At 41.3% G+C, this 27,500-nt stretch overlaps 1 protein-coding gene across 1 annotated transcript in view; it reads left to right on the top strand.

Moving 5' to 3' along the window:
* Positions 1-27,500, top strand: part of LOC141793292 (A disintegrin and metalloproteinase with thrombospondin motifs 2-like) — a 138,112-nt gene that overhangs the window by 54,023 nt on the left and 56,589 nt on the right. The window contains exon 3 of the mRNA XM_074673850.1: positions 10,703-10,880. Coding sequence (XP_074529951.1) covers positions 10,703-10,880 — 178 coding nt within the window. The remainder of the gene's footprint in view (positions 1-10,702; positions 10,881-27,500) is intronic.

The raw sequence follows: 27,500 nt of genomic DNA, 5'->3' as shown, positions 1-27,500 counted from the left end.
CCCTGCTCTGTTTTGTCTGTCTCTTTTTCTCCCCCACACTTGGGCCTGTCTTCACTCTCACACACTTAGAGTGCCTTGACCACTTAGCATCACGAGCACCGTAAAGAGATGAAGCAGGAGAGGATTGCCTGCTAATGGAATTGTGAGGGGAAAAAATGAAGGATAGACAAAAGGAGCAAAGGGAAAAAGCAGGAAGAAAAGTAGAGAATGTGGTTGCATGGACTGAGAAGAGATGAGGGAACAAGTTAGGGATCTTGAAATAGGTGAGCTCAAAGTTTGGGAGGTAGCCTCGGAGCATGTTTTGGGGGTCTCACAGAGGGTCCTTCCTGTTTATTCACTTCTCCCTCTCCTTTTACCGCTGTTTTTTTTCTTCTTTTTTGTCAATGCCCTCTTTCTCTCCTATCAGGGGTCGCCGACATTCAATACATAAGCACTGAAACCCAGTCCACATGTGTTTGTGTGAGACAAAGAGTAAAAGTTAATAAACTGCAGTCAAAACGTGGGTCAAAGGTGAACAATATTCTAAATGAGATGGAGAGAGCTGAAAAAACAGAGGCAGGGGATGACAGGAACAAAGATCATGTGTGTATGTGTGGATATGAAAGTGTGTGCTTGCTGTTTTTTCTTTTTTTATCCCACTGTCACCGTCTTTAGCCACCACTCTATGTAATGAGCTAAGCGGGGTGACAGGAACGAGGCTGCACCGCTAAATCCTTCACAGTTTAGATTACACTGACTCAAACACACACAAGCTAACAGTGTGTGTGTGTGTGTGTGTGTGTGTGTGTGTGTGTGTGTGTGTGTGTGTGTGTGTGTGTGTGTGTGTGTGTGTGTGAGAGCATATGTGTGTTTGTTTAAAAAAGGAAAGTGCAGGGAGATTTGGGTTTAATATGTTTACATCTGAAACATTTTGTTCAGTGTGTCAGATTTGTTCCTTTTATCCTTGTTGTATTTCCAGGATTAACATAATTGGTGAACCACTTTGCTCTTTATGACATTAAGCAAATAATTTGATTCACTTAATGAATCTGTTCCAACACTGATAAATAATTGTAGTTTCCCCCTGTCTCTCCAAACTCCTTCTGCTCTCTACATCATTCTCTCACAAGTACAGAGGGAAGACTTGCCAAGGGTCATGAGTCTCTTATATATTTAGCATCCCTGGATGTTTTGAATATCTGTGTTTGATGCTGCTTTCATGCTTTTGTGATAAATCTACTTTTTTTTTGTGCTTTAATCCAAACACAAGACTTGGCAGAGGAACAGAAAGGTACAATTTTCCTGTGATGGGATTAATTAAAACCCTTGTAATATTAACTGTGACGTGCACACTCAATTCCTCGCTCTCAAGTGTGCCTAATTCTCTAAATCAGCTTTACTATTGTAGAGCGGGATTCTCTCATGACTCAAAGGGTGAATGAATCGGAGGGTTACACACAGTGCGACTGAGTCACTATCAAAGCGCTGTTTGTGCGTACGTGTGTGTATGGTTGTACGACTGTCTGTCTGTGGATGCGTGTAGATGTGTGCAGCAGCCGTGTGTGAAGCTGGTTGGCCAGCAGCAGCAGCAGGGTTATGAACTAGATCAAATGCACACTTAACACACACAGTGACATGAGATCAAACACACACATGCACCATGCCTGTGGTGGACCGAGCTGAAGCATCGGGTGTGACTTTGATCCTCACCACAACATCCGCTCCTCAGCTGAAATGCTGCTTCTCTGCAGCTCTTCAACCTCACGTGCCCTGCAGGACGCTCACAGTGGACTCGAGTTTCTCCCCTCAGATCCTCAAATAGAGCTCAGAGTGTCTTCAAACAGAGGAGCCTCCTGTTGTAACTGGACACTCAGTGTGTAGGATCCAGATTTGGAGGCTGCAGATGGGCTTCAGGTCTCAGAGGGAGTCTTGTGGTTAGTGAGACCAGCTCAGTGACCGTGAGAGAAATAATAATGGCGTCAACATGTATGGGTGCTTTGTTTGATGATGAGTCAGATATGCTGCAGGTCACACTTTAAAGACGGTGTGAACATTTTTCATCTTTGAACCTGATGATAAATAAATCTGATGGTATTCACATCAGTTTTGTCCATGTTAATAAGTCTTAACCATGAAAGTATTAATGAAATTTCACTTGAAATACATCTGACAGTAAGGACGTCTTTTTTTCCCTTTGTGACTTGATTGGTAAAATTGTTTTTGAGAAGAAGTAATGGTAATATTGATTTTCTGGACATCCTGGTCTCAGTGGTTATATTTAGTAGGTAGACTTCAGGTCAAGTGAGGGAGGAAAACTAAACCTTTCTTTATTGATTCATTCAGCATCTGGGAAAAAATACAAATAATAAATAAATAAATAAATAGATAACCCTGTCTCATTTTGTTTGCGCTCTGGGGGGAGAACAAACTGCAAGCCACAGCTTGTTAACCCACCTCCAACTCAAAGTATTTAAGTGTTGCCATGTGTCCAGCACAATAAATGAAGTTATTTATTTATTTATTTATAATGCCATCCAGGTGTGGAATCATGTCTATAGAAGACGCTGACATTTTCTCACGGGTCACAGGAGTCAACTTTGCTATTAATCACGGGATAGGGACGGTACAGGATATAGAATAAAAAGTTAATGGGAGCGGGAACCAATCAGGAAGATGAAATATAATATGTGACATGCGCTGCCATTTTGTAGTTTATTTCCAACAAGCCTACACTGTAACGCAAGTGAAAATAACTACACTTCCCAGAAGCCAACAGTGCTCCTGGCCGCTGTCTTCCGCAGGGATCCAAAAAATAACAGCAAAGGAGGGAGTAAACACTAGCTGAATCCGATGGGCTAAAACTGATATGCAACACAAAGTAAGGAGTCAGGACCTATGTATTAAGATGGCAGAACTGGCAGGGAAGTTGGAAATGTTGCTCAGCTTCACGAGAGTTGAGTGTGACGATACCTGTTACCATATCTTTTGAAGTAAAGCTGGGCAACACAAAATAACCGAAAAAAGAAAGGGGAGAAAACCAAATTAGATGTGTAACCTAAAAACTAAAAAAGGGAAAAATGGGATCAGTACAGGAGTGGGATGGGACAGGAGTGAAAATCCACTCCTTTGTCACTCGCTTGTCTGTAATAAACACTTGAGTAACCTTAACCTTCACACCCTATCTTAACAGTGTACGATTTCTTTCAGGGGTATCATTAATGTTGGATAAGTTAGATTCAAACAATGCATTTTGAAGCTGCTCTGTGTGTGAATCCCAGCACATTGATGATCATATTAATCATAATTTGCATGGAATTCATTAATGTATCTTAGTCAATTTAGTTTACTAACTAGCTCAACCCAACTGTGTTTGGGGCAAAATGTGACACCAGTAACGACATTGAAACAAGTACACAAGCCAACCCTCAGACAAAGCATCCTGGTACTAAAGAAGTACGTCAACGAGCTCTTCTAAGGCATTACAAATGTGTGATAATGTGAACATACTTGGGATAAAATGTTAATCTCCAGTTTAACAGACTCTGGTAATTCTGCACTGTAATCCATCCATTCAGACAGTCAGAGGTGTCATCACTCATTCTTCAATAAGAGCTGATAGTAAAGGTTTTTTTTTTTCAGTACTGGAAGCATCAAACAGTACCGTGTAAAGAAAACCGTGACAACACTTTTCCCAAAGGAAGCATGCCAGTTACTACAACCCCACTGTAGACCCAACGTATTTAACTGTTCACTAAATACGAACTGATGCTGTCTCCTCCGACGTTTCTGAATGTTTAGTGTAAAAAACAACAAACATTTGATGTTGTATGTTGTGAGAGAAAGGAGAGAGTCTCTGAGGAAAACAGCGACAGAGCAGCAGAGACTGTTCATCCCAGGGGAGCAGGTCTAAAGTGAGCTGAGGACCTGTTGAAGCTGCAACATGACAGACAGGACAAAAGCCATAGCATCAGCATCCTGTGAATACATTTTATCTCCAGCAGAGGTGACATGGTATACAGGAGAAGAAAAAAGTCAAAAGCATCGTGCCAAGCTCCACTCGTACACACGTTGGCAGAGGAAGAGGACACATAGTAAGCCTGAGGCTCCTGGCTTAGATAGTTATTATTCAGTGTAAAAGCTGTGGACCTTCAGGGTGAGACATTGACCCATATGATGAAGCTGTCTTAGTTTCAACCATCTATGATAGCTCCCTATATTTGTATCATCCCTTACAGGTCTCACTTAAGTAGAAAATAAATAATGTGATGGCCACGAACCAGGGAACATGAAACTCAACATTCAGCCGTGCAATTTTCACCCACATATGCTGGAAATCATTGTGTGTGTGATGTAAAGTGATAAGACTCAAGAGCTACACTGTCAGCTATGAGTGTCTCAAGAGGAGAGTCAAGCTAATAAGCTAAGTTTTAACACGTCAAAGCTAATAAAACATCTTGGCAGTCATCACCAGAAGGAGCACGATGAATTTACATTAACAAGAGAGCAGTTACTTTCCAGACAGCTAATGTCAAAGCAAGCCCTGAACAGGAGCGCCACGCAGCAATAATGCTAACGCTCTATCACTGGAGGTGCCACCAGGGAATATAAGAGTTTATAGCATTATATTTAAACCAGATTACACAAGAATTACTCATGACCAGTGGCGATTGCTCTAAGACTGCAAGGGAAGCTCAGCTTCCCCTAAAATGTCCCCAAAAAAGTGGTGATATGTTCTGCTGTGTGGACATTTCATTGACAAAATTTTTCGCTAGAATTCCTTCATCTTTTGTTCAGAATCAGCTACCTATCACAGGTAACTGGCTCGACCTCCTTCTCATTCATCCCCGCAGCGTCTCAGCGCTTTAACACAGTCAGACGCTGAGAGTCTTCTGACTTCACCGGGGAAGCGTAGAGTGGGTTGTTCCACTGTGGAAACTGGACGGTCATTGGATAAACGCTGGGCTTTGTCCCGCCCATTGGACGCTTAGCGTCTCTGGGGGTCTATGAGGCAGTGGGCTGGCCTTAACGCTGGGCTTCTGCATGATGATTGGATGATCTGTCTGAGGCCAAATCCCTTTTTGATTGACAGTGAAATGAGCCAGTCAGCGATCTTGAAGTATAACCCTCCACCTGAGCATCTTCTGTAGAGAAGAGCTTCTCCTGTTTAAAGCGGCTCAAGTCTTACACCCGCAGCACAATGGACCAAGGCTGTTTCAGCAGTCTAGCTCTGCTGGCCATTGCGAGAACACTGGTAAAATCCCTGGAAGAAACACCTGGTTGGTACGACAGGGTCACAGATCTTTTTCTTGAAAAGGAACGGAGGGTAGAATTTACGTTTAAATAAATAAACAAATTTATGATGTAGGCCGGAAAAAATGAGCTTCCCCTCCTTAACTGACCAGCAACTGCCACTGCTCATGTCATATACATTTGATTTTTATATCATAAAAAGTGACTAGCCAAGTGTTTAGATTAGGCTTTTACAACTGATGAGTTTGTAGTAGCTTGTTGCACTTGTTATAATTGGGTCAATACAGTTACTTTTGACTGAAGTTGTCATGATGCTGAGTAAAGTTTGACTTTTCAAATTCAGGTGGAACAACTTTGTTGCTTTAAGTGATGCAGATTTACATGAGGAGAAAAGCCTGAAAAAACATAAACGCTCCTTGTCTTTTTTTTTTTTACATTGGTTAGACTCCCTATTTTTTTTTTTACTATATTTTTCCATTTTAAGCCATCACAACCTTAAGAAAGCCATCCATGCTCTTATTAGTTTAAGACTGGACTACTGCAATGCACTGAATGTTGGTGTCTCTCAATCTGCACTTAGTCGCCTCCAACTTGTGCAAAATGCTGTTGCCCGGTTTTTAACTAACACTAAGAGACGAAAGCACATCACCCCTGTTTTTAATTCTCTCCATTGGCTTCCAGTTCATTTAAGGATTGATTTTAAACTTTGAAAGTTTTTTTAAAGCTCTGTATGGCTTGGCCACTTCTTGTTTATCCGAGCTTTTAACTGTCTGTGTACATGGAAAAGCACTGAGCTAGTCAAACCAACTTTTATTGGAAGTGCCCAGGTCAAGATGTACTGAACACTGGGGTGACCAAGCTTTTTCAGTTGCAGCACCCAGGCTCTTGAACAAGCTCCCGACAGAAATGCATCTCATCTCTGACCTGGGCCATTTTAAATCCAAACTAAAAACATATTTTTTGGATGGCTTTTAATACCCAGTAGCATGGTGACATTTGTATTCTATTCTATTTCATTTTATTGCTTTTATTCTTGTTAGATTTATTGTTTTTACTTATTGGTTTTTATTAAATATCATCTATTGTAAAGCACTTTGGTTCACCTGTGGGTGGTGGGTGGTTGTAAAGGGCTGTATTAATAAAGCACATTTACATTCGTTTTCGATGGTACCAGAGTCAGTCCTTGCAGAAATCCTTATACACATATTTTTTTTGTCACCAGCTAATCCCCCTATTTTATATACTTTTCAATTTTTTTTTTTTTTTACAGTTTACAGAAAATAAAAAGAATATAACTTTATGTTAAAGTTAACCCTGTCTGATCCCTTGTCTCCTTGTTTTATGCAGACGCAGAGTTTTGATGAATCATAGCCCCCCACTCAGACCGTTCTTCTTTTTAGACGAGATGAAAACAATCCCGTCAAATTCTGGAAAATCTTTGATGCCTCTTTTTCACTGCAGCTTTCAAAGGATGTGTCCAGTTCCTCTGTTCCCTCGCACCTTCCCCTCCCTCTCTTCCCCTCCACCCCCATCGTGGCAGCTCCAATCGATCCTACCATGTCTCCCAGTCCCACATGTCATCTTTTTTCTTTGACACGGCTCTCCTCTCCCCACTGCTTGGTATTCTGGAGCGGGAATGCATGCACCATCGCAGATCCATCAGCTCCGATCGGAATGCCGCACCACGGCTCGGGGAAATGGAGAGATGCAAAGAGAGGGAGAGGTGAAGAGAGGGAGTAATGGGAGAAGGGAGGGAAAAAGAGAGAAGGAGGGCAGGTCAGTGGCTGGTTGACATCCTTCCGGGACCAAAGCCTTAGACTGACAAAGAGAGAGAGAAGGAGAAGAGAAATGGAGGAGGGTGAGAGCAAAGGCAACAAAAAGAGCTTCTCTTTATTTCTAAGGGGCCACTTTTCTTATTGTATCACTTTCCTTCCAAATCAGTCTCTCGGAGGTATTCAGAGAGCATACAGCCTCTTATACCCCCTTTCCCTCTGAGCTCAAAGGATTCAATAAGCACACTTGTGTCCGGGAAGGAATAGATTTTTCTAGTCCAGGTGCATAAATACATGAATAAAAACTGCTTTTATACTTTTCTATGTCCAAGCTCAAAGAGGGGGCTTTGCTGCTGATGACTGAGATATCATTGATACAGATACGGCAACTGGCACTTTATATGAAGTCAAATCATTTTCATTCCTGAAGTACAGAGATCTGGAAAAAAAGCTCATTGTATCTTTATTGACAGTCAAACACCCTAGGCCTTAATGAGGGTCTCATTTTAAAATAATTTTCCTGAAAGAATCCCTGTGATTGGTTGTTCTTAAACAGTGTAATGAGATGACTTCAGCTTCTCTAACTCTTCATTTAAGTTGTGCTTCAATCAGAATCCTGATCCCAAATATTTGACTGAACATGAAAATAAACAAAAAGCAGCAACAACCCCCCTAATAACAGACTAACTGGGTTTTTCCAGGCTTGAAATGAGGCGGATGTGTGGTAGCCTCCTTACTGTGCGCGCTCACACCTCATACAAGCTTCACCCAACACTCCACAAAGCTTTTCACTCCTCAAATATGTGTTCACTTTTGCATGTCGGGTCTATTTTTTTTTCCACCATATAATTATGTGCTGTTACCAAGACATGAAGGTGCTGAGTATTAGTTAAATCATTAATTACACATATTTTATCAGGAGATGAAAGAGACAGAGGGAGGGGACACATGAGACAGGGAAGTTAAGTCAAATGCTGGTAAAAGGGCAGAAATAAAAACAGAACATTGCATCATGAAGTCTTCTGCTGCTCCATTAAACACCAGACTTCCACCAGATCTTTGTCTGATCCGCCATTGCTTGTCAGCACTTCTCTGAGCTGGATCCTGACATCACAGCCAGCGAGCACTTGACAGGTGGATCTGGTAGAGGTCTGATGGACAGCTGGAATCATGTGACTGAGGGTTTCTACAACAGTGAGCCTCTCCTCATTCATGTTGCTATTATTGGTCTCTGAAACATATAACCTGTTGATTTTAGGCTTTTAAGCCAACCAGATGTTTAAATGTTGTTACAGAGCCTGACTTCCTATCCTGCGAATAAAACAATTTACCATTTTGATTATCAGACTCTTTTGTCTAAAGTGACATACAACTCAGTGCATACTGACGCATCGAAAATCAATATATCAGGAGTTATTGTTTGACAATATCAAAAAATCCTTTTTTTCCAAATTCAAATTCTTCATTTCAGCATTTGTTTAAACTGGATTGGAAAAAAAGTTACCACTTTCCTCCAGCAGAAGGTGAAATGTTTCTCTCTGGGCGTATTCAGACCTGGACTGTTTGGTCCACTTTAAACGGACCAGGGTTCGTTTCCCACGCTGGTCCGGACTTTTCATGCAGGTGTGAATAGACACAAACGAACCCTGGTGCGGACCAAACAACTGGACCGAGACCCACTTTTTGAGGTGGTCTCGGTCCGCTTCCAAACGTTCTCCGGTGCCACCGTTACCTAACCGTCTTTGGTTCATACCTGATCCTCTGTCTTCTGTTTAGCCATGCTGTTGCTCGCATGTTGTGGGTCAGGACACTCAGAGCATAGCGTCTCCTTGCTGCACGCATTCGTCTTCGCTGTTACAAAATTTGAAACGGTGTTGTTAAGCCTTCTTTGAATGAGCTGCTCTTGAAACTGAACACGATTTTGCAGCTCTAATTAGAGCACAAACACGCATGTTTACCTCCATTTCTGGGTCTGTATTCTGTGTGCCGTCTTTGTCAGTGCTGTCCAATGAGAGCACTGATCGTCACACATGTGGATGTGTTTACAGAATATAGTCCACTTGCAAAAAGTACAATCTGAATACGAACCGCACCAAACGAAAAAAATAAGTCTGCTTTTGGTCCGGACCAAACAAGTGGACCAAAGGACTTTTCTGGTCTGAATACAGCCTCTGACTCACATGATGTGCATTCTATAGGAAAATATGGCTCTTGATTTAGTCTGTAGACATTATTATCATTGTTTAACTTTTTCATGTAGTCTGGTGCTGAAAAAGCAAACTGAAAATCGCAAAAATCGTAATTATCAAAGTATTGCATTTTAAATCAAATCGGCACCCCAAAAACTGTAATAGAATCAAAACGCGTCAAAAATTGAATCAAATTGTCCCAGCCCTACCAAACAGTGTCTCACATGAACATTTGTTGTACTAATGGGGTGATACGAAAATAGGTGGAGGTGGCTGCCAAGAAATTCAGTAAGTTGGAGGAACCTTTATTAAAAAGTGGTAGTAGCAGTGTAGAACAATGCTTAATAAAGGGACAGAGATACAGTCCGCATTTAAAAACAGAAGTCTTTAGATCAATATGATTAACATTTTTAACCAAACAACCCCAACTTTCTATAAAATACTCCTCTAAATTTTAAAAGCGTTAAGTGCAGCACAACCATAGATAGATAGATTCACCTTAACCTGTCACCCTTTAACTCATTTGGTAGTGCAACAGCTTTGAGTTTAAAGTGTGACACATATCAAGTGTCAGATCTATAAAGTGAGGCATTTCATTGCTACCGTGCCCCAGGCTGAGTCTGACTTAAACCTCTTTCAGAAAAACTCTGCAGTTTCGTCCACACACATCTCTCCATCACACACTCCTCTAATATAAACTGTAATTTTTCCACAACCTGCCCATCATCTCCTCCTTCTCCTGTCAGAGCGAAGAGGGACGCACACGAGTGCTGATCATATCGATGTTTTCTCTCGTCTTTATTTAACGCTCTCTTTCTTTAGCGCTCGGCGTCTCAAAAGCCTCTCCATCTTCTCTGCGTGTTCTCCCCCTTGGCTTCCCTCTACAGCAGTGCGTTGCCGTGGTAATTACCAGTTGTCTTAAACAGACAGATGGAATAAGAGAGAGTGACGGGCAATTTTCCCGGTTCCTGTTTTCCCCGTGTGTGTGCACGCAACCACCTTGGCGTGTGTGCTCTGTACGCACGCTCCTTTCTTCTTTCACAGTCTCCTACCTTCACTGGTTCCTGTGAGTTTGCATTTGTGCATGTCTGATGTGTGTGTGTGAGTGTGTGTGAGGCGGACATGGGGAATTACCTGACAGGATGTGTTAGTTCAGTGCAGGAGTGGAACAGTTTCATCTCCTGCTGTTGTGTTAGCCATTTTAGATGCCAGGTGCCACTCTGGGCCTCCGCTGGGCCCTGTGAGGGATCACTGCTGTCCCCTTCTCTTCTTCTTCTTTCACCCAGCATGCCCTTAACACAGTGATGGAGTCAAAAAAAGACACTCTTTTAAAATGTCAGGGCAAAAGGGGACATGGGGGATTGATGGAGGAAGGCGAGGCAAACAAAAGAGGAGCAGAAATGGGAGTTATGTTGCTGATTGAGGGAGTGACACACATTAACACGATGCCAGAGTTCACCTGTCAACCAATTAATTCATGCCAAGGTATTAATTTCCCCTCCTTTCTTTCAGGCTGGTATGATCAGGATGGAGCAGGAGGAGTTTTTTATCGAGCCGGTGGAGAGGGGCGCTGGAGTAATAGAAGAAGAGGAGGAGGAGGGTAGAGGAGGAAGGACACACATCATCTATCGCTCCTCAGCTGTAAAGAAAGCACCCATCAGCAGCGCAGCAGCAGACTTCCACTCCAGAGGTCAGTGTGTGACTCCCCCGTCTACTGCACACTCCTCACAGCACTGTTATCAATTGACTCTGACTCCATGCTTAATCCCAGATCAGTCACACAGAATTTAAAATCTACAGAAGCTTAAATCTTTTCTTGACTTTCTGTAAAGCATCTGCTCTCTGCATTATGTTCCCCACCACTGCAACCCAGCTTAACTCCCCTGAAATAATCCCATCCTCCCTTCATGCACACCTAGTTATATAATCACATCAAACTATTGTATGCAACGACTGTGACTCACAGCGTTAGCATACCCTGCTGTCGAAAAGATCACACCTACACGCGCTCAAACACATCCTCCTGTCACTGCACCAATCCTCCTTCCTCAGAGGAGTGACATATGGAGACACGCCTGTTTCACCGAAGAGGTATCACACTCTGTGTCTATTATGGAATTATACGCTGCCTTGGCCGAGCTAATACTTAACAGCTGGCACTCCAGTCGTGGTTTCCTTGTCTGCCTCCATTTCCCACTTTACAGATGAAATAAATGAAGTGAAACAACAAGAAGGATTGTTTTTCAACAAGAAGCAGAAAACCTTCAATGACAGCTCGTGGACTAAAGGGAGACGAGAAAATTGTATTTAAAAAAGCTTTAATACTCAAGGTCTGAACCTGATCACCCGAGGAAAATTGTATTTTCATGTTTCATTTCTTTACCTTGCATCACTCCCTGATCTGAACAGTGGAATGAAAAGAAACAAATTCTGGTAAAAAGAAAAAAAAAAAGAGGTTGCTGAAGTGGCTGCGATGGGCTGTCCTTGAATCTTTTTTATCAGATGTTTCAGATTTTTTTTCTCCTTGAAAAAAGGCTTCCATCAGCTGGGTAACTTGTGTATATTTACTGTGTTATAAACAAACAAATCAAGAGCCACCAAAATCAGCTCTTTAATATTACCACTTCCAGTCTCAGTTTGATTAAAAGCACTTATTCTTTTAGCCACTGTCGAAGGTAAGACTACAAACATTACAAAGACGAGTGTCAAACAGTTAAAAAGATTTGTTTTGAGGTTGTTGCTTTTTATCAAAGGGAAATTTCAGCATTTTTTTAAAGTGGGGTTTTATTGTATTTACAACAACAGGTGCCAGTCAGCTCAGCTCCTCTAATGAAAATCCGTAAGGGGAAACAGCTTGCAAACTAGGCCACAGTTCGCTGCAGACCGGGCCGTAGCATGTGAGCAGAGTGGAGCGTCAAGAATTGCAGCTTGTTGCTCCTCACAGGGTCCACCTCCGTCGCTCCCAGCTCAAAGTCCCACCCATTATCCACCTATTAGCGCTCAGCCCTCAACCAAGATCACATCCCGCTCTGCTCCACGCTCACTTCAACAAAATGTTCAGATTCTGTTGTTCTCCGAGTTAAGGCAGGCTCCAAACTCGTGATGTGAGCAGCAACACAGCAAAACTGGAGCTGGACAGTGCCCATTCCCATCGTGCTCCACTCACATGCTCTGGACAGGGCCAAGTTTGCCCTGTGATTACACAAAGTTTTAAAGATTTGGACCCTGGCAATCTTTCTTGTTTTAGGCAATGCTCTGCTGAGGAATTTCTCAGCACCTATAACTTTGCCACCACAGGAGAACTTTGTTTTTGCATTTTTTGCAGATGTATGCAGACATGCTTGTCTCTTTGTAGCGCAATGACAAGCTGTTGGAGTCTGCAAACTTCAAAGAAACAAAAATACAACCAGACTAAACAATGGGTGATTCTGACAGCCCCTATGACACCTCAGTGAGCCCAAAAATTTACAGAAGAAAAAGTGGCTGAATGCAATGAAGGAAAAGGCAGAGAAACATATGCTTCACTGGGAGCAGGAGACAAAGCTGACTTTGTAACAACTGTTTACATATGGCTGCAGACTGTAACGCCAACTCGAGAATTACTATACTGAACGCCGGAGTTAGTGTTAGTTCCCTGCGAGATAAATCAGAAAACCAACAAACATGTTCTGCTCTTATTGTTTGTTATTGAGTTTTGACCCAATCCATGACCTACATGATACGTTAACCTCAACAAAATGTACTGAGTTAGCAGCTGATGGAAACGACTGGGCTGAAATGAACTCAACCCACATCTCTGCAGCTGTGTTTCCATTACACCTAGAATCGCTTTGAAATCGCAATGAAAAATGGTAATGGAAATGCCACATTTTTGAAAAAACTCTCAAATTTCGAAAAAAAAGTTTTTACGCTCTCAGTTTTTCAGAAGTTATGATATCGAAGTTTCTCCCCTAGTGCAATGGAAACACCTTTTTTGCAAAAATGTCACGTTGTCATAACAACGCACCCCCCTCACCTCCTTGCACATGTCCACTGCCACACAAACAGACTCTGGCAGGACGGCTGTGAGCGGGTGAGAGAGGTCTGTGAGCTGGAGATGATGATCTTCATTCAGTGTTTTGTTCGTGCCTGTTTAGAGTTAGCACGGCTGACAGTTTGAGCAGTGAATAAAAACACTAACATTCAAGAATCTGCATTATCATGAATGCAGCATCCAGACGGACATTATGTTTTACTTTGCTTAAGTTTTGCGCATTTCTGGTCGTAATGGAAACACCGGCAAGGGCGAAATTGTTCCTTATCGAAACTTCAGAAATATCGCTTTTATTTTGCGAAAAAGTATAATGGAAACACAGCTAGTCTTCCAGCGAATCTTTAAGATTTGAATTGTAAGAAATTACATTATATCAGTGATATGAAAACTTCAGACCTTTTTAGCCGAAAGGTGCACTGCAGGTGGGAAGGCAGATAGTAGAAATGTAAAGTCTTACTGATGACAAAGTACTGTGCAAAAAAAAAAAAGATTAAACCAAGATGCTTGGATTGGAGTTTCCCAAAATTTGCTTAATTTTGTGGCAGACTCAGTAACATGTTACTCATGCAACCCCACTTTATATCCCTTTAAATGCACCTTGTAGAAAGAAGTTGTTTCTGCCAAAATGATAAAGTATAACATATTAAACAATCATTTTCTTCTTTTATTTTTCTCTCTGAAGGGTTAAGATTTTGACATTGTGCCACATTGAGGAATAAACAAAGAAGTCTTCTGATATAAAGTGTTGTCAGCTGAGCTGTCAGAGGCTAAAAGCTTTACTTACTGGAAAAAATAAACCTTTCAATGCATGCCTCGGGCTTCTGTCAGTAGCATCGGCTGCCCGATCACTGGGATTGATCTGACGCCCACAAGTCAGTCAATCGTGACCCCGACCAGTGCAAGAGTCTGCACCTCAACTAATCACCAAAGCTACAATATTCTCACAGATCCAGCTCTGCCATGCTGTAGCAAGGTGCTTTAAGACGAGCGAATCGCAATAGATGTGATCTGTGTCTTCCTATTCTGAGACACGAGGGTGTCTAATAATATACAGAGAGAGTTTCCATAGGAACACCCAGCAAGGACAGACTGCGTTAGAGTAACACAGATCTGCTCCCACTGTTACTGATACCTGGCAGAACACACACACTCACACACAGTCACACTCACACTCACAGCCATACAGAAAATACCTAAAGTCACACACACAGGATGTAACCACACACATCTTACACAACTCCCTTGATCATTCGGTTAGGCTTGCGAGCACACAAACACTCTGCCCGCACACAGACCTGCAGACACAGGCACACACAAACAAACACACACAGACACACAAACACTCACACACACAACTCGTCTCACTGCTCCTTGTTGCCTTTGAATCTCTCTTTCTAATGAAGAGTGGGGTGCAGATCAATAGCGTAGGATAGAACAGGCCACATTGTGTGTGTGTGTGTGAGTCTCTGTGTGTATTTGGTGGTGTGTGTATGTACGTGGCGTGGGCATGAGTTCTGTGGTCGTCTGGCTGGGGTGTTGGGATTTTTCGAGGCTAAGCATACAGACAGACAGACAGACAGACAGACGGACAGACAGACCAGTAGGCATGTACTGCTCCCAGTGGTATTTGATGTGGGTCTCTCTATGTTCTTCCTTTTCCTCTTCCTTTTTATCTCTGCTATTCTCCACCACAACATTATGTAAACAAAGGTTCACCTTCCCCTCGTTACATCATATCATAACTGTAGTATTACCGACACTTGCTGCCTTTCTTTCTCGACATCATCTGACCATTTGTCCTATTTTACTCTCTTCCTCAGACAATCGCCTCCCCTTGTAGTTCAATCAAGCACATTAGCGATTTAATTAATAATCAATCAATCATTTCTGGAGATCTCCTTCTTAATTTGCAGCCATTTATTGAATGCTGGACTCATTTCCTGGCTAAAAACGGAGGAAAGGAAATTATATTTAGCCAGGTAATAGCCAAGCTCAAAAGGGAGAGACAGAGAGACGGAGAAGGAGCCAGATTGATCGGTTTCTTACACCATGAGCTGAGGAGGTGTGAATCAATGTCCTAAGTGGGGAGAGCAGGTTTTATTATTAATGTGGCACATTTGTCAATTAATCGCTGCTGCGGGATGAAACAAAGGATCACCATTCATTTTTAGCTGGGCAGACAAAGTTTCATTCTTCATTCTGTCTTTTCTCCGCCTCTTACGATTTCATCTTGTCTCCTCCTTTTGTGGGAAGGTTTAGTAGATGTCTTCTAATTTTATATCATTTTTATTTTGTTCCTTCATTTTTTGTCCTGTTTTCATGCTTTCCCACTTTATGTTGACTTAAACTAACTTTCATAGGCACTGTAGTGTCTGCAGACACTACATCAGGCAATCTCTGATGCTTAGTGAGATTTTATTGATCAAGGCATCAAAACTGGGCTTTTAAAATCTGTCAGTTTATAAAAGACTTTTGAATCATTAAGTTTTTCCCTGTTTTGCTCCTCTAAAAGTAGTACTCGAGGATATTCAGGGACCACTGTCCATGTATTGTGACACAAGTGTGGGGTTATGTGTTCCAAAGCAAGACTGTTCCTACCTGTTTTAATGGAAACTTTCTTTTGGGCCAGAAAACCCTCATAAAAAAGTCAAACTTGGGCAAAATGTGTTGCACATGGGTAAACATGGGATTAAAGACAGGTTCACAATGTCAAATTGGTTTCATGTGTATTTGGCAACCGTGCAAATCACACTGTGAGGCCTACTCTGATGAAAAAAGAAGTTTTATAATAACTTTGCTTTTAGTTGCAAAGTCCCAGGGGATGCGTTGATTGAATTTTTATTTTATTTTATTCCTCTAGTGATAGATGCTAAAGATGTCACATGTATGAAATTTGCTGTGAACTTTGAATAATGAAAAATAAGGTGTTGTTGTTGTTCAGTAGTGAGGCTGGACAGTGGGGCGTGGGTTTTTGTGTGTGTGTGTGTGTGTGTGTGTGTGTGTGTGTGTGTGTGTGTGTGTGTGTGTGTGTGTGTGTGTGTGTGTGTGTGTGTGTGTGTGTGTGTGTGTGTGTTTGATGCTTTCACTGCATGTTTACAAGCATATGTATGTGTGCCAATGCAGTGTTGTGTCCAGGGTACTGAAACATGCCCAAACAGATGGACTACCAGAGGGTTTTTTCCCATAATCCCCCTCACCTAGTCTGCTACCTGGACTAAACTCCCAAATAGTTAGTATATCTAAAAGTAAGTACTTCTCCATCTGTCTTAAAACATGTTTGTTTTTATTTTAAGGACAACAGATCCATCCGCCCATAGCTATGCCAGTTATACCTGTATAAAGCTGCCAGTTCATTTCAAAGACAGATATATGTTATGTGTAATATTTTGGGAGCATGCTGACGCCATCCAACAACACAGTAAGTTGGAGGATTGTGTTTAAGAACTGTAGTCCTTTGCATCAAGCTTGTTTTCATTGACATTTCAGAGATTTGTATTGTTCTGAGGGCAGAGAGGCTCCCTGCAGCCTCCTGGGCAAAGCATTTGCAATTAGCTGGTGGACTGACACCGGGCAGAGATCTGAGGCAGCTGCTTGAGACCCCATGTGTCTGCACAAAGCCAGCATTACTTTCAGCCCTCAGGTGCTGCTGTTCTTGTATGTTTTTTGCTCTACTGTAAAATCCTTTATTGCTTTTTGCTGATGTGAGCTGTTGTTAGGTCACTTTGGTTCTCTGGTCGGTGTTCACGTAGCTCTGAAGGAACACAGTGACGCATCAGCTTGGGCCTAAGCTGAGAGGAAGTTGGAGAGGGTCAGACAGAGGCCAGTGGTGCTAGTCAACGTAGCTTAATGTCTGCCCAGCACATCCAGAAAACGAAGGGGGCTCCCCTTGGGCATCCACTCCCTTTCTATCCCTCTCACACATTTTACTTTGTCCCCTGCGCTCTGGCTTGGTCTCTGCTGGTGTGACACAAGGATAGTCGTCTGATGCAAGGGTTTTTTAAGAGGAGACTCGTGACTGAGCACTTAGAGATGTGAGCACACACACACACACACACGGTGCGGAAATGGCCTGAACTCATCCTCAGTGAGTAAGAGGGTTTCCCTGCAGACACTTTGCAGAACAGCCTGTCTCTTATTTCAATCCCAAATAGCCACCTGGAAACCCCTGGATGTCGACAGCACCATTAGGAGGATAATTTATGTGAATGTCTAAAGAACATAGGGAACAAGCAATGTGAGGAGTACAATTAGTCTCTCCTTCCTGATGCAGATTTTTATACCAAACCATGAGTATCAAATTTCCAGCAAGGTTAAAGATACATAACATGATTTGAAAAGCATGAAGAGTGCTGTTGTTATTTTTTTCCCTTTTGACCAACACACATCTTGACGGCAGTGAAAATGCCCTGAACGTTTTCCTTGTAGCTTGAAATTTGATGGTTTTTCCGAAAGTTATCCAAAATACACATAAATGAGAATATTTTAATATTGTTTGTTTTTGTTCAGGTGATACAAATTGTTGAGACGGTCTCTGGTCAGATTTGACCCTTTAAATGGATATGAGCTCTACCAGAGTAGGTTAAGTCAAGGAAAATGTTTTCTTTAAGCGTATCTTGAAACTATGAAACTGTACTGGTCATGTTTTTGTCTAGTTTTAATGGGAAAAGAGTAAGACACTGTCACAGGAACTGTCTGCATTCGCGTATTTGCTAAGGTTCCTGCAGACAGACACCTGCTGGTCTTTGAAGTGTCACGGTGGCAATTCAAAACAGCAAAATAGTAAAATAGCATAGGAGCGAACAAATATAGTGCTCATAAGGAACTGAAGTCACTCAAAGTTTAGAGGATACCTTGACACAAACCTGCAAACACAAGCACTTTGGATGTGATGAAATAATCTACGGAGTAACAATTTTGAATCTGTCTGGGTTGGGAAGGTGGTGGTGGAGTGAATATAATGATAAATTTTCCTGATTTGTCATTTCAGGAACTCACGTCATAGCAGAAAGATTTGGTGTTTGACAGGCCTCTGATCTGATCCTCAGAGATGAGGAGGATGAGGAGGATGTGTAAGAGCAGGGAGGTCAAAGTTTCCTGCCACTGCTTTGAATGCAATGACCAGTTTAAAAAAAGGATTTCATTATTTAATCATTGTTTGAAGTGGTAAATGTTGAGCTAGTTTTGATAATTATGTTTTCTTAGTGAGATTGCAGGATTTTTTTTCAAGTTAGATAGTCTAAATAGACATGTAGTTAAAAATTTGGTATGGTCAAAACTGACCCAAACCATACAGAAAAGGTATAAAATATGAAAACAATAAAAGGGTTAACTTGTGGTCTCAGCTAAAGTCAGGCCCTGTCTCAGTATAACATCCTGAGACTGCTGTTTAAGCTCCTAAAGTTTAAGTTTTAGTAGAGAATTCCTTTCTGTTTATATCTTTATGCAAACAATGTCACTCTCCAAAGCTTGTCCGAGGCTGAGCGCTTTTAGCACCACAAAAACAACTTCTTTGTGGTGAATTCCAGAATTTAAACTGCAGTGGCCGTTAAAGTGATGGTAAATATAGGCTTTAAAACTCAGGATACTGGCCTGAAATATAAATATACCCTGTCCAGGAAGAGAGGCGTTCAGTTCAGACGCACATGGTTTAGTTTGTTAAGAGTGTTGGAAACAAAAACAAACTCTCATGCACCTCTTTGATTTGTGTTTCTGTTCATTTTACTTTTAGAAGACTGGCACAGTTATTATTGTGGATCAGTACCTCTGTACCTGGTGTAAAACCAACTAAACCAGCTTCAACAAAGTGCAGGTCTCAGATCAGCTGTTTGTCCAGTGTAGCTTCATTAAAGCAGTAGCTGCCAATAAATTCAGGGCAGTAGAAAACTGGGACAACACACTGTTTCACAGCTAGAATGATATAAAAACATGTGTTTTATGTATGTAATAATGTGTCATGCTATAAAATAGTATGAGTGCTTTATTGGGCAGGAGGGAACCACTTAAGATCGGCTGTTTTCTTTTACACAAACCTGCTCAAACACACACATGGGACCATGCAGACAGATACCCACACTGAGGAAAAAACACACGTGCAGGTGCAAAAATAATCTCATGTGTGCACTTTGTGTAAATTCTTGAACACACATGTGTACGACATGCAGCAGTGTGCAGTATGTATGTGTGAATGAGTCCTGGCCCAGGTGTGCCTCTGGGAGGAAATTACAGTGTTAGGAGGGGAAGTATTCCAACAGCCAGCTGCTTCCTCTCCCCCTCTCTCTGGCCACTGGCTCGCTCCCTGGAGAGCACGACTGGCTTTTTACCACGCTCAGCATACTTGTGTGTGCGTGCATGTGCGTGCGTGTGTGTGTGTTTCTTTTTCTTGCCTGTTTCACTCATGAATGACAGCATCTGTGTGTCCACCTGTGTGTATGTATGTGTGTGTGTGTGTGTGATGCCTGTGTGCAGACACTTCGTCCCGCTGTGTGTGTTCTCCCTCCGGCTCGTCTGACTCCTCACCTGCTCATAAGCTCCCAGCAGGCCTCTATTGAGCCATCAGTCAGTGTGCCACAGCGCTGCCTTTAAACAGAGCAGGACTCTGGGGATAATAGCAGGGCGCGGCCGACCTATGCTCCAGTCTGTAGCCACCGCTGCTATACTGACCCTCACACAATTCAGTTCTGTTTGTGTGTGTGAGTGTGTGGGTTTGTTTTTGTGTCTGTCTGCGAGACAAAGAGAGAGTGGAGGAAAAGAAGCCTTGAAGCGGTGAAGGGGTGTAGTTGTTTTTACAGACTTAATCACCGAGAAAGCCTCACTACTGTATCATTATGTTGATCATAGTGTTTAGAAGAGATTATCACCTCGCCGAGCTGCCTTGTTGCCTGTGATGTGTTTGTTCATATTTCAGCACCAGACCCTTGATGTTGCATTCCAGCTGTGAAGCTAAATGTGCGTCCTTGTGTATTTTTTGTTTACCATGTGCAGTCATGGTCTTAAATGACATGTCCTAATTACTAAAGCAATTGTTCCCATTTTGGGGTCAAGGAATATCCTGCCCTACTTGTCAGATTTATATTTCTAATAAACAGACTTTACTTTGCCTGATATTACTGATGCAGGAAGCAGTGAGAAAGCATAGTTGTATGCTTTAAGGTGAAAACAGAAGGGTGGAGTTTGGCGGGGTAGTGGTTTGAAATTTCCACTCAGTCACAGACCTGTAATTGATGCCCAACACTGACGCTCTTTTCGTTTTATTTTCAGACATGCTGCATCAATCTTCAGTCTCACTTTAACTGTGTCTATTATTGACAATATATGTATAAATCGATACATTGACTGTTTACGTTTCAGATTTGGGATTCCTTAATGTGAAAACCAGAACCCTGGAGAGTTATATTAAGATTGAAAACAGGTCTAGAGTTTTTAATCGTGTGTGGTGTACTGACATACACAGGCTTCATTATTAGATGTCTAGACAGTTAATTGACTCCTGGAGAAGAAAAAGTAAAAATGTCTTCCTTATGTTTATAATAAAAAAGGGGTTGTATAAAGGATTTCAGTGGATTTAGAGTTTAAGATTTTATTTACTCGTAGTTAAGTAATCCATCTGGCACATATTATAAAAATATGTGAACAATCTTTCTTTTAAGCATGGAGGGCTCTCCTTTTTAATTTTATGTGAAATATGTGAGGATGCAGTCCCCAGATTACAAAGGCGCAACAATATCATGATATGATACACAATCTTGTGTTCCACGTGTGCAGGCTGAGCTGCAGGCCTTGCCCACAGCAGCAGGTACATCTGTATGAGCACAATTACGTGCGACAGAGCTCCCTGGAGGTGGCCACTGTTCTGTGCTCACATCAGTTATGTAAGCAGCCAACCTCAGGGACAGAAGCTCATGGAGGATGAGATGGCGTGTGACTTCCCTTCCTCCCACTACTGTCACATTGCTGCAAACACACTCTGTACACACGCGCACACACAGACACACACTGTGTTAAATCTTGCACTTCTCAAACAAGTGTGGGAGCTAATGTCATCATGGAATAAGCTTCCGCAATGTGCACCCTCAAGCAGGAAAATTGGACTTTGCCTCCCAACGTTAAAGCTTCTACACAGCTATGGTGAACAAAAACACATGTTTAATGGCTCCTCCTTGGACTGTGTGGGTGGCATCCTGTAGCTGTAATTGCACAGTGTAGTTACAACTGGCAAAGCCTCCACCCAACATAAACCCTGAAATGAAGCCAGATCATTCAGAATAACTTAAGACACCTGTGTGGGCTCCTAAAAACGTTCACCTGAGATACAGTATGAGCACCTACTCACTAAAACAGCACACAGGTTAATGCAGTAATGTGTGTGTAAAGAGGATGTAATAATATTGCCGATGGTGATTCAGAGGTTAATGGAGCCTCTCGTGTGAATTAGGCTCTCATCGCTCTGGAGACCCAAATAAATTCACTGCTGTTACAGCAGCTTCCTCTTTTTGTAAGTCTGTGTTTCTGTGTGTTTCTGTGTGTGTGTGTGTGTGTGTGTGTGTGTGTGTTTGTGTGTGTGTGTGTGTGTGTGTGTGTGTGTGAGAGAGAGAACAGTAGTTATCTTTTTCATAGAGAGTGAACATGTTCCCTCTGTGCAACCCCATTATAGTGAACAATTCTACCGAAGCCAGAAACAAGAAAGAAACAAAAGGTGACAAGAATAGATGCATTATACAAAAGCAAAGGAAAAAGATTCAGCTCAGAGTCCACTAATTGGACCCGTGCTCAACTTTTATTCGAGAGCACACAAAGAAAGTCCTCTGACTATAACTGATGAGTGATGCACTGCTTATAACTGACCCATCATGCTTATGATGACAAAGTGATCAACATCCACTGATGAAGATCACAATATTAGTATATCATGTGTTTGTTTTATTTGTATTGATCACCCTTCTTAATAGGGCTGGACATTAATCAAATTGAAAATGACATCACAGTGTAAATGCAAATTTTCAAAACACAAAGGCTGCAATTAAAAAAAAACAAAAAAACTTTCATGTACATATACCTGAAAGGGTCATTTGTACTTGTTCTTCTCCTTAAAACCAGCAAAAGTCAATCTGCTGGGTTTTCTGGCAAAAACCCGGTGAGCTACAGATCCATACAGTTGAATGACCAAGGCTGGGAGAGCCATACCTTTTGTTCACTTTTCTATGTATGGTTTGTGACTCTCACCAACAACTAGAGGTCAGTAAAATTTCAGTGTTTCTTTTTCTTTTCTAATTAAAAAGTGCAGAAAATAATTGTTTATATGTTAACAGTATCCTTTGTAGTGTTCGTAATACTATAGAATAATTTATTGCTTATATTTGGTGAACAATACAGGAAAATCCCCCCCATGAATAAATACATAAATAAATAAATTGATAAATCAATAAAAAAATAAAAATATAAATATAAAATATAATAAAATAAAATAATAAAATAAATACATAAATTGCATTTTAAATCACAATAACAATAATGGTTAAAAAAATATGACAATTTCGTTATTTACCAAATTTGTTCAACCCTACTCCTTAGGAATACAGGTGGAAGCAATCAGGCTTAGCACACTCAGCAAGTTTCAGTTGGGCTCCCTCCATCACTCTGGAAGACAAGCTGGGCCAGTCACCAGCCTGAATCACATCAATACATCTTCTGTTTTTCCTTAAAAAAAAGAAAAAAAGAAGTGTATGCAGAAGTGCTAAATGTTGCTGTTCATCGAGAATCTGCATGAGGCTGGCTGCAGAAAGACCAGGAGCCATATACACACCAAGCCGACAGCATTAAGAAGCCCAGTGCAAAAAACAGCTCGAGTCCTAAACGCTAATTTCGTAAAACTGTGTTTTTCTTTTCTTTCGTACGTCATAAAGGGGCATCATAGTTAAATTTGGTCTAGTTCATGACCATCAGAAACCTCCTCACAGCACCTTTGGTGTAATGATCCTCTTCACTTTGAAAACATGGTACAGACCCAGCATTGTGCACACAGCAGCATTATTGCACAGACGTGCAGTGAGAATGAAAGCATCAAGGTGGACTGCCCTCCTTGTGGCTGCTGTCTGATTAGCAGAGTGATGTGTGGTGGTGGGAGTTTGTTAGGCTGCAGTTCATTTGCAGCTGCTCACCCTGGGGAACTTTAATTGAATAAACCACTGCTCTGTGCTTCTTCATTCAAGAACGGCTTTAATGGGTAGCCACAAGCATTGAGAACTGACACTTCCATTGCTCAGACAGTAAAAATAGGTAGGACATGATATAAAAGTTGTTCATTTTTATCATAATGTGATGTGACTCATTTTAGAGCTGTTTCTGTAAGAGTAAAGAGAGAGAGCTTTAATCACTCCATCTTTACACGCCGTCAGTTCTCTGCTCTGACTGAGCCGCTTGATGCGTCATGTAGAATTAGTTTGATATGTTCAGATTTAGCCCTAATAAAAGTGAAGGCTGGCTTTCAGGAACAGAGGAGGGAGAGAGGAGGGAACAGGTCCCACTCAGAGCTTAACAAGAGCTGAAAATACACATTTGTTTTTCTCTGGACTTGCACCCATTGAACCAGCGTGACTGTCAGATCCAGACAGGTCATGTTGTTGTGGCTGTCTGTACACTGTTGATCCCTGACCTGTATTGCTGTGTGCTTGTGTCAAGCAATTACAGTAACACAGTGGTGGTAAGGCTGCAGGCTGGGTTATTAGTCTTCATTTTTCAGAGCGACAATAATCTAATGAAGCTTCTTTATTGTGTTTTCCTCCTCCTGCAGGCTGCATTCACACCCTGGGTTAGTGCTGCTGCAGCATGGTTTCCTCACTCTCCAGCAGAGGAAACTAATGCTGCTCATACTTCTCCTTTCATTTATAATTGGATAGCATAATTAATTGCTATAAAACAAAATGAATTGTCTCTTGATTTACAATCCAAATATGTGATTACAGCAAATTAAAGCTAATTTTGCTTCTAAATTAAGAAGCGCAAGTTGTATTTTAGTTTGAAGAGATGTGTACAGTATAATACTTGTTTGTACGAAGCAGTTTTTAGATGTTAATGATTGTTTACTCATAATTACACGAATATCTTAGACTTCGCTGTTGAAACTCAGCAGAAATACAGTTTTTTCACGGAAATTGTGGCTCGTAGATGAATGTGCAGAGATCCTCCTCCGTTTGTACAAAGGTTATTAGAGTTTTGCACTTTTCTTTAGTTTTTTCATTTTTCTTTTGTTTTGACTTCAGTCTAATCTTGATTATGATTTATAGCAGGTTTGCTAGTTTTGTTTAATCCTTATTTTTGCTTAGTTTTAGTTGAGTTTTAGAAAAAGCATTGTCTGATAAAAACTTAAAACATCACACCATATTTTAATAAGTATCCACTGAGGACTGGTTGATAACAATAGACTGTGTCACTCAGCGTTATTCTGTCAGCTATAAGGGCAGGTGATAAAAAAGTGAGTTTATGTACACGATTAATTGACATAGATGAAAATTAAAGAAATTTTCTTTACGTTATAAATTTAGACATCTTGTGTGCGTGTATTTTCCTCTGCAGCTCTGTGTTTAGTTTATTTTTACACACTGATTCAAATCCCTTTACAGGTCTGTATATTTCTCTTCTACTAATCTGTTTGGCTTAATAAGCTTTGAATGAAACATAATTGCTGTTTTGGATTACACTAAATTTCTTCTTATCAGTGTGATTGCATGCCGGTTTGTTCTAAGTAAAGCACTCTAATATTAAAGAGTGCAAAGGGATAATTTACTAATGCAATTTTCTCAAACCATGGTCGCTCCCTGATATTGAACATGTGTTCATTAGGTTTATTTTTTTTCTTTTTGATGATGTGATCATACGAATCATAAAAATGATGCTGAGGCCAAAATCAGCTTCAGCTCAATCATCACCATAATTGTAAGGTATTTACAGCTTCTGGAAACAAAAGCTACCACAGATCCTTATGTAGTCATGCAGGCAAAATTCCTTCTGCAAGAAGTCATTATAAAACTTAAAACTCTGAATGTCAATATTGTCCAATATCAACTTAATAACAGGTGTTATAAATTATCAGGGGCTGTCAGGGGTGGAGAAGTGCATCTATTCATACCCAAGTGTTTTGCGGTGGCACTTTCTGTTCTGTGGGTTCATCCAAGAACTACAGGGAGTTGAACTTCAAGATCCACACCCAGGCAGAAAATAGAAACGCACAATACACCGAATTTATAGCCCTTTTGGAGACTTTCTCAACAAATCACCTAAGAACTAACTGGAACCTTTACTCCCTGTGATTATTTGTTTGTCTGTTAAAGTCATGACTGGAGCTACAGAGCAAGTAGAAAGTACTCTCATGGACTGAACACAGATCATGTTATCTCTTTGAAAAAGAAAATAAATACATATCAAGCATACTGCTAGAAAGAGAAACCAAAAGTAAAATGAACCTGTGACCAGTAGCCCTGTCATACCCGTTTCGACCAAACTGGTGCTAGTTCGAGTTCCAGGCCAGTACCTGACTTAAAACTGGTTGTTTGTATTTTCAAAGATAAAGCACTGACTGTAGATGCTCAGAACTGGTGCTAAGCAAGCACAAACTCTTTGCTGGACCAAAGTCAGCACCAATTACATCAGGGGTCGGGGGCGGGGCTACTGACTGACGAGCAGCGGTGAATAAGTCATTCTTAAAAAGGAAAGATGACGAGCTGTCTTTTTGCTGGTGTTTCCTCATTAAAAACTTGAAATGGGGGCAAAACTGAAGCAGCAATGCCTTGCCTGATAGATAAGATCTTGGGAAGAAAATGATTAAAACCAACGAAGCACCACTACCAGCACCAAAAAAAGGACTAAGTGGGTATCAGTAAGTCTTGATTCCTCAAACCTTTTTTCAGTGAGGGAGCTGATGTTCGCTGTGACAAAAAGCGAAATGTGGCCCATGTGTGCGTTTTTGTGCATATATTAGTGTGTGTGTCTGCCACTCACTTGTTATTTATTAACTATGTGACCATTTAGATACGCGTAGTTACCAATTTTGTGGTAAATAGACCTTTTTTTTTTTGGTCTTTTTAAATGAATAACTTTGCATTTATTACCTCTACTGCACCAAAAATCTACCATATTTAGAAACAAAAGCCCAGAGTTTTCTTTCTAGTTGAACAGCTACTTTGGGCTTGTAGTGATGGTTTGGTTTGGATAGACACTTCTGAAACAGCCAGTTCAGAGTGACCACTTCCACAGTGGGCTGATCTGTATCTGAGGAGTGTGCAACAGATATAATTGAGTCACTGATCTACACAGTGAGCTGGACTGTGGAAGCCCCCAGCTTTTATGTAACATGTCCTCTGCAGCTGCGGTCACAGTCATGCTGACACGATTACTGGCATGCTGGCAAGTCTTCACTCCCGTGCTTGCTTGTGTGTGTGAGCGCGCCCGTGTGTGTGTGTGTGTGTGTGTGTGTGTGTGTGTGTGTGTGTGTGTGTGTGTGTGTGTGTGTGTGTGTGTGTGTGTGTGTGTGTGTGTGTGTGTGTGCAGACACAGAGCAGCTTATCTGTGAACTCTACCTCTCCTGCCATATGTGTCGTCCTGTAGCGATGAGAAGGAGATAGATCATCCTCCACAGCAGATGTGCTGACACAAGAGAAAAGTTAGTTCACTTACCTGGCAGATTTCCCACGTTCCCCCTGTGAACCTCCTCTTCCTCCAGACTCCCCGCCATCGCTCAGAACTCTGGGAGATTTCTGAAATGATTCCCATTCAAGCTGACAAAACCCGTTGATCTGGCATATCTGCATCCACGAGTGCATTTATTCCTGTACTACTCATACGTTGTGCAACAACAAACACTGCCTGCACCTTGAAAGTGCAGAAGGTGAGAGGGTAGATAAAAAAACATCTTCCAATGAAAGTAGAAAAATACTGAGCAGCAATCCATTATTTTTTCTTTTTTTTTTCACCAATACATCGAGTGAACAAGTACTTGAACTTTCTCTCTAAAAATCCCGGCAGTTTCCCTGAAAAAATTCTGGCATCAAAAAGTAAAACAAATATTTGAATGAGTACAATTACATTGAAAAAAACATTAAATGACTTGTTTAATACTCTGGTAATCCTCCAGTGCTGAAATTGCACATTTCATGAGTATCATTTTTCTTTGCTGTCTTCCAGCCGTCTTTAAAGACACAGATTAAATTTGGAGGCTGTTTTGAAATTTGATGAAATTGAGACAAGTTTCTAAGTGGGAACATGTAAGAGTCCCCAATTCTGGTTTGG

Source organism: Halichoeres trimaculatus, unplaced genomic scaffold (genome assembly GCF_033239565.1).
Source record: "Halichoeres trimaculatus isolate MK-OKI-2021-1 unplaced genomic scaffold, fHalTri1.1 fHalTri1_scaffold_7, whole genome shotgun sequence".
NCBI lineage: Eukaryota > Metazoa > Chordata > Actinopteri > Labriformes > Labridae > Halichoeres > Halichoeres trimaculatus.
This window is presented reverse-complemented; position numbering and strand designations above follow the sequence as displayed.